A 16,084-nucleotide genomic window follows, 5' to 3' on the forward strand; every position below is an offset into this window, starting at 1 on the left:
CCTGCAGAGACCTTGAAGGGGCAGCGCTCTGCAGTGCAGCCCTGTGCCAGGATCAGGCCCCAGCAGAGAGGCAGTCCCAACTTCCCCCATCTCAGAAGGATTCAAGTGCTGTTTTCTGCAGAGGGTCCCTGGGCACCCAGGGGAATACAGGACTTGTCATAGGCACATCACGGGAGGAGAGTGCCTCTCCTGCTGGCAGGTGTCAAGGGGATGTAGCTCAGTGGCAGAGCACCTGCTTTGCATGTGGGAGGTCCTGGGTTCAATCCCCAGCATCTCCAGGGGTACTTTTGCCCTGACTCCCCAGCCTCAGGCGGGTGCAGGCTGGATCTCGGGCACTGGTCCTCTCCAGGCCCTGTGGGTCCGCCCTGCCCACCCAGGGCTTGCCTGTGAGGTGAGGAGGGCTGTGGGAGGGCTGTGTGCGCTGCCTCTGCTGAGCCCCCTCTTGGAGGAGAAGCAGGCAGCTGTGCTGGACCTGAGCTCAGGTCACTGCCCTGCACCACAGACCCACCCCACCGCCCAGGGACAATGCTTGGCAGCAGAGTGTGGGGGGACCTCAGGGAGGGGAGAGGTGTCAGCAGCACACTAGGAATCATTTCTGGCTACCCTGAGAGATGTGGTGTGAGGGTGGTGGTCCAGCCCAGGCGTCCTTTGGGATCAGGGCCACACTGCCCTGGTGGCTTTCCAGGGATAAGGGTCTGACATTGTCCTGTCTCCAGGGAAGCGCTCCTCTGTGCCAGCAGGGAGGGCTGTCTGAGTTGGACGAGCCTGGGCAGGGCTGTGGGACTCCCAGCTTTGACATTTCTTATCCTGACCCTGTCTCCAAGTGCTTCTGCTTCCACCATCACCACTGGCTTAAGCAGAGCCTCAGCTCAGGGCATGTGGAGCTCCTGAGGTCAGACACAGCCCACAGACATGGGGCTGGTGCCCACCTCTTGTTCCTGGGGTGTTTGGTGTCTCTGTCGATGCTGCGCTGGTGGGATCAGGGAGGCACAGGCCTGTCCACAGCTGTGCACAGGTGGGAAGGGGCAGATGGTGCCTTGGCTGGTCCCGCAGCTAAAACACCCGCAACCAAAACAGAGTGTGAGACATGGCCTTTCACTGCAGGGTGCTCAGCCCCCGGGAACAGTGAGCCCAAACTAAGAGAAATAAGGCTGCCCTCCTGTGGGCTTTCCACAGCCATGCTCTGCCTAGCGTGGGGCAGCAGTGCTGAGAGTCGGGGGTCTCACTGTGACCCCCCTCAGGTAGGTCCTCAGGAGCTGCAGGAGCAAGCACAGATCTGGGGCCCAGTGACAATCCTGCTTTGCTGCATAGAATGGACCCAGCCCACAGGGCCAGGCTGTTCACGTCCAAGAATGCCAGGGCTGGAGCTTATCCCAGTGGGAGTTTTCCAGGGGATGGAGGCTGTGCTTGCAATGCCCATGTTATGTCACCCATGTTATATCACCCATGAGCAGCATTGCCATCTAGACGGCGGCATTTCTCACCTTTCAGAAGGCACAGAGCACATCTGGGGAGTACGAATACACTCAGAGGCACACACACCTTCATGTTTCACCTCTCTGGACTTCCTTCACAATTCCTTTAAGCAACTAGCATAGAAAAAGGAATGTTCTTCCTCCTAGGTGTCCTGCCAGGAGAGAGGGGATAGGAAGGACATAAAACCTTCAATGGAGAAAGGGGAAGGGGACAATCAAAGCTCATCAATGGAGTTACCTGTACTGCAAATAGGGAATGTCCCCAAGCCTTAGAGAAATCCTCCTCTCTCTCATGACCTGCCCTGTGACTGGTGTTGGGCACTTGTCATCATTGTGCTGTTGGTGCTCCACCACCAAGGCCCTGACCTGACCCCACTGCTGACCAGACTGGACTCACCACCATCTCTGCTGACAGCGGTGTTAGTAGTACTTGCTGCCCCTTTTGCATGTACTGAGTGTTTCCTGCTGGTGGCCACATCCTACGATCAGTACTGGGCTGTGTGCCACCTGCTTCTCTCTGCAAGACTCATGGCCTGGAAGGTCTCTTTTGGGAAGGCAGCTACACCTTGGCTAGGGGCATTTCTCTCATCTACAATAGTCACTTCATTCCTGTCCCAGATACAGGTCTGTGGCCCCAGTGCAGTGCGCCACTTCTTCTGTGAGTTCACTGGAGCTCTCCTGCAGTGACACCGTGACACTTACGCTCTTTGCTCTCATAACCTGCTTTTTAGATCTGGGCCTCCCCTTCCTCTTCACAGGAGCATCCTGTGCGTGCACCAGAGCTGCCACCCTGGGGCAGCTCTCCCACCCAGCATGGACAGGCAGGAGGCCTTCTCCACCTGCTGCTCTCACCTCACTCGTGAAACTGTTTTCTACAGCATCCTCATCCTTGTCTGTCAGATGCCCAGAAAAGCCCTCCCGAGATAGCTGGACAAAGCCCTTTTGCTACACCGTCCTCAGGCCCCTGCTCAATCCCCTCATCTGCAGCCTGAGGATCAGAAAGTTTGGAGGGGAGTGGGACACGGAGAGAAGTGCTCAGAAAAGCTGTGGGCTGCACAAAGAGCCAATTGGAGTTGTGGGCCTGCTGGGAGCAATGACTTCTGGTTCTCTTCTGAACAGGCCCAGAAAACCCAGACAGGAGTGTGCTGTGTCCTGGGCACTCTCGTGGAAGTGTGAGATGTGGAGAAGGTTTCTGGTGCAGAGAGGTGCAAGTGGGGCTGGCTGGTTTCCTTGTGAGACCTCTGTAAAAGGCCTTGTAAAGGCAAGAGCCATCAGTGAGGTTGCATAGCTGGACTTTAGCAAGGCCTTAACATGGCCTCCCATAGTCTCCTTCTAGCCAGATTGGTGATATCTGGACTAAAGAAGTAGACGATGAGGTGGACGGGAGGATGACTGCACGATCCGGCTCAGATGTCACCACTGGCACAGAGTCCTCCTTGTAGCCAGTCATTATCAGCACCTCTCTGCTACCAGCACTTGGGCGAACACTGTTGAACATCTTTATTATGTCCCTGTACGATGGGATGGAGCTCATCTTCAGCTCCCTTGGCAAGGGACTTACTCTAAACATGCTCTTTTCTCTTCTGTTACCCAGCCAAGCTGAGGGGTGGGGCTCCTGCGTGTCTGGGATTCCTCAGGACATCTTCATATTGACAGTGAGAAGGGGGAAGTTGAATCAAGCCCTTCCACTGGACATGTCTAAATCTGAGTAGATGAATCCCACCCTTCCTGTTCTCTGAGCTGTCTAGCAGAGGAGAACTGTGAAAGCTAGGCTGATAGGGTCAGCCCCGCTGGAAAAAAAAAAAAAAAGAAAAAGTAGATTGTTCTCCAGAAGAAGGGTACCTGAGCTGGGTCTCACCTTCCCAAATTTTTTAAAACAGAAATCATTACTTTCCATTTCTTTCCTTCTCCTAATCTGACCCCCCTCTAGCCCCCCTCTCCCAATGTAATTACATATTTGTTTCCCACTGGCTGACTTCGATATTGCAACCTGAGTCCTCCTATTTTCTTCTTTCTTGCTCATGGGGCATGACTGAGAACATCCACCCCCAGCAGCGGGCTTTCCCCATTTCCTAGGCTGAGGTATGCGCCCAAGATGGAAATGTCTCCATCACCCCTGATTTGCGCAAGGGCCTTCAGCCCTGACATACTCCCACAACACACTTATTCCTCCTCCACCCACAGACGTAAATCCCTTCCCACTTCCAGGCTCAAATCATGGTTGCAAGAATTTGATGCATTCCAGAAGAGGCCTTGAGCTTCCTGGATTTTCTTTGTGGTTATGGCAATGTTCCTGGTTCCCTCCAGATTTGATGGACTTGCTGTCTATAACAAGGGCTTTCTGACAAGCTTTTATGAAATGTTTGTTTTTCTGTCATTCCTGTGTGTGGAAAGAGTAGACACAATAAAAAAAGAAATATCCACCAAAACGGATGCTGAGTGAAGTGCCAGTAAGAACCAGGTGAGGCACCCCCCTGGCTGTGGCTTCCTGGCAAGAAGTCTGTCCTGAGAAGGGGATCCAGCCTCTGCCACTCTGGAGTGGGGAATCAGCAGTGACCATGCCACCTGGCAGAGACTGTCTGTCCAAGCAGAGTTACTGTCTTGTCAGCTTTGAGCGTGAGCTTGAAAATGCTTGGCTGCAGGGGTAGTGCCTGCGGGATTATCAGTGCTCCAAAAGAGCAGTCCTTCCAGGTCTTTCTTCAGCAAGAACGGGAGAGTCATTGCAGAGGATGGGCTTTGGGGCCATGTGGGCAAAGCAGAATCGATGAGCAGCCCATCCCCTTAACTCCACTCAACCACTCCAGAAGGTCACAGTGACTGTGCTCTGGTTTTGATTCCCCTAAACCCTCTCTGCTAGGCAGGGGCTCAGCAGGGAAAAATCTATGGCACTGGGCAACACAAGTACCCCAGCTGTACCACCCTGAGGACACCATCCCTGCGTGTGGTCCAACCATCAACCTCTGGGTTAAGAGCTGAGCACGCTCACCCACCCTGCCACAGGCACCCCAGCCAGGGCTGTCCCCGGACACGGCTTCGCTGTCAGGACAGACCTCAGTGCTGAAGGAATGGGAAGGTCCCTGAGCCCAACGCCCATCCCCAGCCCCATGGAGATGGAAGCCTGCTGTTCACCTCGCCTGCAGGGCTGCTGGGGAACAGAGGGGTGCAGGGGGAGGCCTGGTGCCTGAAGGAGGGGGTATAAGATTTCTGCCTCCATGTGCCCTCCACGGCATGCCCTGGGATGCCATTGGAGCCTGGGGGCACACCAGTCCAGGGAGGGCATTTCCCTCACCCTGTTGCACTGCTGCTGCTGCAGAGTTGGGGACAGGTGTGGCACAGATGGCTGTTGCCCTGGGTGGCAGAGGAGGCTCAGGGGAAAGGAATTTCTCCTCTCCATTGACCCATCCTGGAGCAGGCCAGAGTGTGGGAGCAGCACCTGCAGCAAGAGCCTCCTTCTGCCCCATTGCCCTGCAGAGACCTTGAAGGGGCAGCGCTCTGCAGTGCAGCCCTGTGCCAGGATCAGGCCCCAGCAGAGAGGCAGTCCCAACTTCCCCCATCTCAGAAGGATTCAAGTGCTGTTTTCTGCAGAGGGTCCCTGGGCACCCAGGGGAATACAGGACTTGTCATAGGCACATCACGGGAGGAGAGTGCCTCTCCTGCTGGCAGGTGTCAAGGGGATGTAGCTCAGTGGCAGAGCACCTGCTTTGCATGTGGGAGGTCCTGGGTTCAATCCCCAGCATCTCCAGGGGTACTTTTGCCCTGACTCCCCAGCCTCAGGCAGGTGCAGGCTGGATCTCGGGCACTGGTCCCCTCCAGGCCCTGTGGGCCTGCCCTGCCCACCCAGGGCTTGCCTGTGAGGTGAGGAGGGCTGTGGGAGGGCTGTGTGCGCTGCCTCTGCTGAGCCCCCTCTTGGAGGAGAAGCAGGCAGCTGTGCTGGACCTGAGCTCAGGTCACTGCCCTGCACCACAGACCCACCCCACCGCCCAGGGACAATGCTTGGCAGCAGAGTGTGGGGGGACCTCAGGGAGGGGAGAGGTGTCAGCAGCACACTAGGAATCATTTCTGGCTGCGCTGAGAGATGTGGTGTGAGGGTGCTGGTCCAGCCCAGGTGTCCTTTGGGATCAGGGCCACACTGCCCTGGTGGCTTTCCAGGGATAAGGGTCTGACATTGTCCTGTCTCCAGGGAAGCGCTCCTCTGTGCCAGCAGGGAGGGCTGTCTGAGTTGGACGAGCCTGGGCAGGGCTGTGGGACTCCCAGCTTTGACATTTCTTATCCTGACCCTGTCTCCAAGTGCTTCTGCTTCCACCATCACCACTGGCTTAAGCAGAGCCTCAGCTCAGGGCATGTGGAGCTCCTGAGGTCAGACACAGCCCACAGACATGGGGCTGGTGCCCACCTCTTGTTCCTGGGGTGTTTGGTGTCTCTGTCGATGCTGCGCTGGTGGGATCAGGGAGGCACAGGCCTGTCCACAGCTGTGCACAGGTGGGAAGGGGCAGATGGTGCCTTGGCTGGTCCCGCAGCTAAAACACCCGCAACCAAAACAGAGTGTGAGACATGGCCTTTCACTGCAGGGTGCTCAGCCCCCGGGAACAGTGAGCCCAAACTAAGAGAAATAAGGCTGCCCTCCTGTGGGCTTTCCACAGCCATGCTCTGCCTAGCGTGGGGCAGCAGTGCTGAGAGTTGGGGGTCTCACTGTGACCCCCCTCAGGTAGGTCCTCAGGAGCTGCAGGAGCAAGCACAGATCTGGGGCCAGTGACAATCCTGCTTTGCTGCATAGAATGGACCCAGCCCACAGGGCCAGGCTGTTCACATCCAAGAATGCCAGGGCTGGAGCTTATCCCAGTGGGAGTTTTCCAGGGGATGGAGGCTGTGCTTGCAATGCCCATGTTATGTCACCCATTACCGTGGGAGTCTCGCCCTGGGAACGCTGCTCTCCCATGGGGGCTGCCAGCAGGAAGGCTCCAGGGTATGGAGCAGAGGGATGTGTGAGCCTGGGCTTCCTCCAGATTCCCCCAGGGTCCCCCCAGGGGTGGAGGAGCTCCCAGCAGGGAATGGGGCAATGCGGAAGTGGGAGAGGATGTTGGTGACAGCCGCCTCCTGCCCTCTTCTCCTCTAGGGCCAGATCCTGCCGTTGGCAGCAGTACTGAGCTGCAGCAACTCCCCACAGGGAGCCAACCCACCTTCCAGCCTGCAGCAGAGGAGCCTTTTAGGGAAGAGCTGGAGGGGTGTGGAGACCCACCAGTGGGAGCAGGGAAGGCAGTCTAGGCTCCAGGTCCTGCCCAAGTGTCAAACCTTCTCCCCGCCTGTCTCCTGTGTAAGAGGTTTTTCTGTCCATGGGCGCAGGGGCTGGTGAAAGCCCCAGCCAAGGGAGAGGGACCCGGGCTTCAGCTCCCAGCAGCACCTGTTTTAGGGGAGGGACACAAAATCTCCTCTGCCATGGAAACATGCCCACATGAGCATCCTCCTGCATGGGCCCTTCTCCAGGCCAGGGGCTAGACCACGGCTTTTGGCTGCAGCACACATCTCATGGGGATCCTTTCTCCATCCCCCGGCCCTCCAACAGCGCTGAGGGAAAGATGCCCCCATCCCCCCTGCTCCCATCCCCCCTGCTCCCATCCCCCCTGTACCTGCACACAGGTACTGCCCCGACACAAATCCAAACTGACACCCCTGGTGAGGCAGCAGGAGGGCAGGGGTGGGGGCTGGAGGGGAGCAGGAGGAGGGGGTCCCAGGGCTGCCGTGGGGCCTTACAGCCCCTGCTCAGGAAGAAGGCAGCTCTGTGGCTGTGACAAGAGTGCTCGGGGTCTGTGAGGGCCCAAGAGAGCAGGAACAGCCCATGGAGACTGGGGTCCTGGCAGAGCATGAGGAGAGGGAATTCCAGCCCCTCGTGTCCCGGAAAGTGGCTCTGCACCCTGTGCTGGGGCAGTGTGGAGCACAGCTGCCTCCTAACCTTTATGGGAGGTAATCCACGGGCCATGATCCCCGCTGGGGCTGGCTGGGGTGTTCAGGGCACTGCGGCCACCTTAGGGCTCGCTTCTGTGGGGCAACAACCCAGGGCTTACCCTGACATGGCAGCTCTGTCATGGCCTCTGCACTGTGGGGCCAGTGTGGCCCAGGCAGGGCCTGGGGGAAAGAGCAGCTGGAAACCCCAGGGTGAGGAAATGGGTGCTCCCACCGGGGTGCATCACGGCACCTATCAGAGAGCCGTTTTGACTAGAAACTGCCTGTGGCCAGCAGGATGGAAATGGCTCTGTCAGCAGGATTATTCCCCAGGCACCAGGGCCTCTCGCAGCCCCACAGCCTGACCCCGAGCCTGCTGTCCCTGAGACGCACCCCTTCCCTACCACTGTGCCTTTGTTCTCTGCTCCCACTGATCAGCCTCAGGGAGATGACCCGACACCTGGGCAGGCAAGCAGCAGCTCTGGGTCAAAGCCCCCAGAGACTTTTAATAAGAACCAATATGGATGCACAGTGTAAAAATGGGAATAAAAATAGAGGAAACTCCCAGCCATTTCTGCTGCCCGTGGTAAAGGGAGACGGTTCCCTGGTGCTCACAGCTCTCCCAGCTGCACAGGCCTCTCCTCCCTCCTGCCTGCACCCAGCTGCACAGCAGGGATGGGCTCTCCTGGCCTGGGGCTCAGGGACTGTTGCGCACCAAGCTCCGCTGTCACAGCCTTTGTGTCCTCACGGGGATGTGCCAGAGACACCTCTTCAGCATCATCATAGCCCATGCTCCCCATGGACACGGACGAGGTGTCTCCTTCAGCTCCAGGGACCCCAGCACTTCTCCGGGAGCGCAGGCTGCTTCCTGCGAGCAGCAAGGCAGGGCATTGCAGTTTGCCCCATGGGGTCTGTACATCACCTTCCTCCCCACTCCTCACCATATTCAGCTCCTTCTCCCACCCCCAGTCCCTCCAAGGAAAACTCCTGGGTCAGGTTCCCCCTTCCCAGGAGGTCTGGGTGTCAATACGGTAGCAACTTGGGTGGCACCAGGGATGGCACCCCAGGAACCGGCAGCGCTATCTTTCCCTCTCACCTCCGAGTGCATCCCTGGGCCCCGCTCCCTCCGCTGGTGCCCTGGGCATTTCCCAAGCTCCCTGCCCAGGGGCAGCATCATCCCCAGGGTCAGAAACCTCCCTGGCATCATCATAGCCATCCACTGGGTCACCTCCAGGCAGGACAAGAACATCTGAAAGGAGAGGGCAGCTGGTGACAGTGAGAAGATACGTCCCCCAGAGCAGAGGATGGGAGGATGCGCAGGGACACAGGGATGAGACACTGGTGTTGGCAGCACCACAGGAGACCCCCATGTCCTCCCCATCTGTGATGGTGACACTCAGTGACACCTCTGTCCATCACATGGCTGCAGGGAGATCAGCCCCTTCCTGCCTCTATTACCTGGTGCTGATCCCACACCATCCTCCTCCTCGCTGTCCCCAGGGGAGGGCTGCAGCTGGGTCAGGGACTCCTCTGAATAGGAGCCTGGAGAGATGCACAGCGGGTGTTAGGGAGCGAGCCCCACGGACCTGTCTCCTGGTCAGCGCTGCTGGGGAAGGGGGACCCACAGAGCTGGGGCTGCATGGGGAGGAGGGCTGGGAATCACCCTGCTCCCCCTGGACAAACACCATCTCAAAGGTGCTCCCAGAGCTGCCCTAGCGCAGCCCCTTCCCTCATTCCTCGGGTGTCACATGGGGTGCAGGGGCAGGAAGAGAGGGGCTGTCCAGCTGGGATGGGCAAAGCTGGTTGGGAGGAAGCTCCTCTCCCGGGCTCAGGACCTGGATGCTCTCCCCACAGACCACACGGCCCCAGCGCTGCAGGGACCATGGGCTGGGAGGCTTCAGGGGATCAGCCCTGTGTTGGGGCCAGGGGAAAGGGTCCTGCAGATGGGCCTGCAGGGAGGACCCACACCCACCTGAGTGACCAAACCTTGTCTGCTTCTCCCACACCGGGCTGTAACCAATCTCCTCATACACGGCCTCGGGGAAGAGCTCCTGAGCCCTCCTGGAGCCTGGGGACAGAGGCAGGGCTGGCACAGGGACAGGCAGAGGGGTGATGGGACCCCACTGTGCTCCCCCAAACCTGTTCCTTTGGCCAGCCCAGGACTGGTCCGACAGCACAGCCCCATTGCACTGTCCAGGTATGGCTGCCGCATCCCCAGTGAGGGCAACATTGCTGTGGAGATTATCTGGGGCAGCGTCACCCTCGCATCATCCTTTCGGAGACAGCGCTCATGCCCCTCTGGCCCCTGGGTCATTCCCCCCTTGTCCGACCTTGGAGCAGCTCCCATGTTTCCTCGCCACCTGGAGCTGCCCCTTATCTGCCCCATGGGCCTATAGCAGGGCCCCTGCCCTGCCGGGGGATGGACGAGGATGGGCAGGGCTGGGCAGAGGGACAGCTTGGGGACCTGACACCATGGAGATGGACTCTACTGCCCCATGCTCCTCCTGCCAACTCCCTCGCCCCAGAGCCCCTTCTAGCACTACCCAGAGCACTGCCAGCCTTGGCCATCTCCACTCTGCCATCTCTCTCCTCGCCCCATCACTACCTCCCCCTGCCTCTGGGCTCTCTCCACCCCTTGCTGCTGGTGCCCCATGGCAAGGCACTCAATGGGGTGGTGCATGGGACAGGTGGCAGCACACAGTCTCATCCCCCCAGCTCTGCCTGTGCCCCTCAGTGACACCCCGCAGTACCCCACAGCCCTTCCAGGAGGCATGGTCCCTGGGACTGCTATGGAAGGACCCACCTCTGCGCCCAGCCCTGGTGCTTAGCACTTGCCCAGCCAGGAGGGCCAGGAGCAGGCAGAGAAGGGCCCCCAGGATGATGCAGACGATGACGGGCACTGAGACTCTCCCGCTGCTGGTCAAACGACCTTGGGTAGGATCTGCATGGGCAAGAACATGGAAGGGCAACATGAGGCCTGGGAGAGGTGGGGGCAGCACCAGTCCTGACTCCCATCTCTCAAGGCAGAAGGCAGCAAAGGGTGGAGGACCCCAGGGGTGAGTAATGTGGAAGCTTCCACCCTGCTGAGGAAATTACAGACCTCCCCAACTCTCCCACCACCACCCCAGTGCCTCCTCCTGGGAGCTTCACACCCCAGCAAGGAGCCCCTTCCATCCAGCTGTGGGTCACAGCCTGGTGCTGGAGATACCCAACCTCGGGCGGGAGGACGAGTTACCTGCTCGGGGTGGGGATGCTGCTGTCCTGGTTGGAGCTGCAGAGGAGGAAAAGGAGAGCTGGGCTGAGAGGACGGGTGTGCGGGTACTGGGGAGCCTCCTTCCCAACACGCCCTGTGTGTGTCTGGAGATGTCCCTGACACATCCCACCCAAACTGCCCCTCCAGTAGTGCTAGAAAGGCAGGCCGGGACAGGGCCCACGGCCTCTGCTCTGGGCGGCAGGCAGGATGGCACAGGCAGCCCAGGGGACAGCCCTGGGGCTGCAGGGCCCCACAGGCAGTGGCCTGAGGACACCCAGCTCCACTGAGGCTGCTCCCCACCTGGCACCAGGCTCCTGCAGTCTGCAGGAATGGTCTCGCTCCTGGGAGGTCAGGGGCCATGCCAGGACCAAGTGGGTGAACGGCCTTCTCTAGCTCCCTGCCAACACCTGAACAAGAGGTCCCAGCCCTGCCACTCACCTGAGCAGCGCACAGCAGCGTCTTCCTTATGCCGGCAAGCACCGCCATCCCCGGGCCGGGCCCAGCAGTCCTGCAGGGACAGCTCCGTCCCCCGGCACTCCACCTGCTCCAGCCAGATGGGGCCTTGCCCCATCCCAAATGCGGACTCATTCAGGGCAGACACCGCAGGGCCACAGCCCAGCTGCCTGCATGCCACCTCGGCATCCTGCATGTCCCAGGAGTCGTCGCACACCGTCCCCCAGGAGCCACGGTGCCAGACCTCCACTCTGCCCGAGCACCCGTCCTCGCCTCCCACGGCACGAATCTTCTCCCTGTCTGGAGAAGGCAAAGACCTCCCATGGCACCCAGACAGCAGGCAGAGCCCTGCCAGACAAGAAGGGTACACAGAGGAGCAGCTCAATACCTGTGCAGCTCGTGGAGTTGGGGCACGGGGCCAACGGGGCCAGGGATGTTCCTGGGTGTTGCCCTGAAGAAAGAAACCCTGTAGTGAAGGGGGCTGGTTCAGGGGATCATGCAGAACACAGCAAGGCTGAGCTCTACTTGTGCCTCCCTGTACCATCTTGGTCATGGCAGCATCTGAATCCCAGTCATTCAGGGGACACGCGCAGGTCTAGGGGGACCCTGACTGCTCAGCCCCTAAAGGTCCCTGGTTCACAGAGCAGCAGTAGTGTTGTCTATGGAGGGAAGACTCTTCTGAACCCCATCTGGTCTCTTCTGAGACCTCACCTGGAGATGCCTCTGCCTTCCCCAGGCGCTGCTGGCAACCTGGGTGGCAACTGCTGCTGGACGTGTGTTGCTGGGGTCACATTTGTGCCACCGGCAGGAGTAGGGTCTGACATGGGAAGGAAAGCCCCTCCAAGCTCTTTCTCTGCCTTTGGCTGTGTCCAGTGGGGAGCAGGAGCTGGGGTGACACTGGTGCCCGAGTGGCTCAGAGTTACCGTTGCAGGTGATGTGGATCTCATCTCGCAGGTCTTCACATGACTGTGCGTCCCAGGGAGTGGAGCGACACTGCCAGAAGGAGCTGGTTTTCTCCCCACACTGCACGTTATCCAGCCACGCAGGGCCAGACAGCCTGCCATAGGGCAGCCGTGTTTCCAGGGATCCTCCATCCCCGCAGCCCAGCTCCTTGCATGCCAGCGACACCGTGTCGAGAGTCATCGAGTTGGAGCAAATGCTCCCCCACATCCCGTTGTAGAAAACCTGCAGGCGCCCGGAGCAGCCATCGCTGTTCTCCAGCCTCAGGGCCACGAACTCTGGGAGGAAAGGCACCAAGGGGGAACAGGCTGGTCTGGGGCTGTGGGAGAGGGGACGCCTCTGCATCCCCAGGCCCTCAGCCAGGCAGGGGCATGACCAGCACATCCCTCTTGCACCCAGGGGCAGAGAGAAGTCCCTGATGCACAGACACCCCTGCCCTTCCCGCTAACACTGGGGAACAGCTGAGCTCCCCAGGGCCCCCCAGTGGGACTGAGGGTGCTCGTGCATGGGTGTCTGCAGCATGGGTTCAGGCAGGAGTTCAGAGGCAGCCAGGGACAGCCTTTGCTGTGCCAGGCTCTCCACACATCCCGGCCTCCCCAGGAACCAGGGTCCCACCACAGACCTGAGCAGATGACTCCTGCATCCTCTTTGTGCCCGCAGTCGTGCTGCCCCCAGGGCCTGGCAGGGCAGTCCCAGAGAGCAGCTTCATCCCCGGAGCAGTTCGTGCCATCCAGCCAGATCTGCCCAGAGCCTTCCCCGAATCGAGCAGAGCCAGTCGCCTCCACTGCCCCTCCACAGCCCAGCTGGTGGCAAACGACAGCAGCATCAGACAGGTCCCAGCCATCGTCGCAGACGGTCCCCCAGCTGCCCTGGTAGTAGATCTCCACTCTCCCCGCACAGCGCCCAGCTCCATTCACCAGCCGGACCTGCCGGCTCCCTGCAGTGGGGAGAAACCCCAGTTGCTGTCAAGGGCTGGCTGCCCACCCACCTCATCATCTGGGGGGCCTGTGCAGTGCTGCTCACCCCAGCAAATGACTCCCACGTCCTCCACAACCCCTGCCGCCAGTGCACTCTCGGGCAGGGAGGTGTTGCATTGGGTCAGGTTGGTCTCATGCCCTGCGCACTGGACCCCTCGCAGCCCTATGGGGCCCGTCCCTCGCTCAGGCTTTGGGGGGTTGTAGGCTGTCTCTGCCTGTCCGCACTGCAGCTGCTGGCACACCACGTTGGCCTCCCGCATGTCCCACTGGTCATCCAGGACTCTGCCCCACGTCCCACGCTGAAAGATCTCCACTCGCCCGTCGCACCGGCTCCCTCCACCCACCAGCCGCAGGGATGCAAAGCCGGCTGAGCCTGGGGAGAGCAGAGATGCTACAGCCACTGGAGGCACCGGGGAACATGGCACCCTTCAGGGAGGAGGGCAAGGGGGAATTCTCCAACCACACAGGACAAGATTGAGCCTTGTGCTGATGAGAAGCAAGGGCAGAGCCCTGGCCCACTCTTCAGCTCACACCCAGGTCTGCTGCTGCTGGGGGCACCCAGGCAGCTCCTGCCTGGGTGGTGGGAGGAGGCTCTGCAGGGCGCTCTGTGGGGATGGGATGGGGTTGTCTGCAGCTCGAGGGATGGAGCAGAGCCCTGCAGCCCTGTCCTGGGCTCATCCCACAGCAGAAAAACACAGGAGCCCAGGCCTGGCAGTGGCACCAGGGCCTAAGCCACTGCCCTGGGGGCAGATGCCTGCCTCCATTCAGTCCCCTGCTCTCCCACAGCACAGCAGTCAGTTTGAGCAGGCAAAGCCCTCCAGAAGGCTCCTGGGGAAGCAAGGGTTTCTCCAGGGAGAAATTCAGCCCGGTACTGCCATGGGACCCCTGCTTCGGGTGGCTGTGTTGCACACAAAGGGCAAATGGAGTTAATGCATCACTTTCCCAGCGCTCACCTGAGCAAATGACAGCGGCGTTGTTCCCATGGGAGCATGGTGAGGCCCCCAGGGTGATCACTGGGCACTGTCCCAGGTGGGCTTCAGTCCCGTCACAGTGGAATGAGTCTCTCCAGACAGGGCCAGTCTCTCTCCCAAAACGCTCTCCTCCAGGAATGGACTCAGCAAACCCGCAGTTGAGTTGACGACAGAGAACGTGGGCATCCGAGAGGTCCCAGCGGGAGGCACAGAGGGTCCCCCAGGTCCCCAGCACCTGGACTTCCACCCTCCCTGCACACGCCGTGCTGCCGTTCACCAGCCTGACCCCTGTGTACTCTGGGGACAGAGAAGGAGGACTGAGGGTGGATTGGTACTCTTGTACCCTCAGTAGCTGGCGCAGAGGCCAGAGGGACAGCATGCCTTTCTTCTCCTTCTGCACTATTTTCATGCTGCTGACAACCCATCATCCCTCCTGTCCTCACGCCCAGCCCATCATGGTCCTTGCTCTGATCCCTGACCCCCGGCACAGCTCAGGTGTTCAACGCCCCACCCTGAGTCCTTACGTGTGCAGCTGACAATAGCGCTGTTCGCATGGGTGCAAGGCTGGTCCCTGGGAGACCCCCTGGGGCAGGAGGTGAGGAGGGATTCGTTCCCCACACACTGCAGCTCTCCATCCCACATGGGACTCATCCCTTCTCCAAAGTGAGCGGCCCCAGCCACAGGCAGGGCCATGCCGCACTGCAACTCCCTGCAGACCACGTCAGCAGCTTTGGGACCAAAATGGGAGTCACAGACAGTTTTCCACTGTTCCCCGTCATGGATTTCCACACGTCCTGAGCAGTGGCTCTTCCCTTCCACCAGCCGGACAATTCCTGGGGGAAAAAAAACCAAAACAACCAACCAACTGAGAGGGCTCTGGCAATTCCCACAACACCTCCAAGCAAGCCGTGACCAAATGGCCCAGTGCACATCCCAGGGGAAGCTGTTGGGGGAGTGTTGGTGACACAAACACATCCAGGCCCCCCTGCACCCCTTCTCTACACCATCACAGCACTAAAGGCTATGTGTCTATCCCAGACCCACAGCAGACCCTGCCGACCATGTTGCCACCTTTGGGACCAAAGCATGAGTCACAGGCAGTTTTCCAAGGGTCCCCATCATGGATTGCTATATGTCCTTAGAAGGGGCTATTCCCTCTGACCAGCCAGCCAGATCCCTCAGCAACCAAAGACCCCTGAGAGTTCCCACAGCCCTCTGACAGTCCCCTGACCATGTCCCACCTGATCTCCAAGGTGGTCAAAGGCAAAAAGCCCCACGACCACCCCAGCTGCTCTCACAGGGTGCTGATGGCACAAAGACAGCAGGGCCCGCCTGCCGCTCCTCAGAAATCAGCCCAGCCCTTGTGGGCTTGCTTCCCTCCCAAACCCACTGCCACAGGCACTGCTCAGACAAACTGCTGCTGCCACACAGACCTTGGGCTGCCCGGCACTGGTCCCTGGGCACTGCAGCACCCAGAGCGCTTGGGGTCCAGGGAAATGAGCCCAGGCGCTCTTGGCTGCTGCAGCTCGCTCTGCCCCACTGAGCTCAGGGCCAGGCATGAGGAAACTCTTGGTGCCACCAGAAACATGCCCTGTTCCCAGGGGGGTCTTGGGCTGTTGGGCACTGCTGTTAGATGGGCCACGTCACTGGGCACAAGCATAGTGAGGCTGAACCTGCAGTCGGTGTCTGTGCCAGACCCCTGCTCCGGTGCCTGCCCAGGAAAAAGGTCCCCAGTCATGGCCAGAGTGCACTGCTGGATGCTCATGTCCCTGGCCAACAGCCGGGCAGAGGGCAGGAGAGTGGACAGAAGAGCAGCCCTGGGCTTACACAAGCTCCCAGTGCAAGGGCAGGCACAGAGGAGAGCCAGTCAATGCTGGCAAATCCAGAAGTGCAAGGCAGGCAGGGGCTGGGACAGACATAAGAGGCTGGGCAGCAGGTCAGCACTCCTGGATGGGACCGTGTCTGCACAGGCAGGCTCTCATGGGGTGACCCTGGGAGAGGAATGAGGTGCCACATGCCACCCTGCTCCGCAGACCAGGCCAAGCGCTCCTCCTCTCC

General features: G+C 59.9%; 1 protein-coding gene across 1 annotated transcript; it reads right to left on the bottom strand.

Annotated features, from left to right (window-relative positions):
* Positions 1-12,076: 12,076 nt before the first annotated feature.
* On the bottom strand, positions 12,077-14,668 carry LOC309604145 (scavenger receptor cysteine-rich domain-containing protein SCART1-like; the record flags this gene model as incomplete). Its single annotated transcript, XM_082339060.1, has 6 exons — positions 12,077-12,111; positions 12,234-12,356; positions 12,701-13,015; positions 13,102-13,422; positions 14,009-14,323; positions 14,551-14,668. 6 exons carry the CDS (start codon positions 14,666-14,668, stop codon positions 12,077-12,079), a joined length of 1,227 nt encoding a protein of 408 aa, XP_082195186.1.
* Positions 14,669-16,084: the final 1,416 nt, after the last annotated feature.

Source organism: Platalea leucorodia, assembly GCF_965183815.1.
Source record: "Platalea leucorodia genome assembly, contig: HAP1_HAP1_SCAFFOLD_389, whole genome shotgun sequence".
Taxonomy (NCBI): Eukaryota; Metazoa; Chordata; class Aves; order Pelecaniformes; family Threskiornithidae; genus Platalea; species Platalea leucorodia.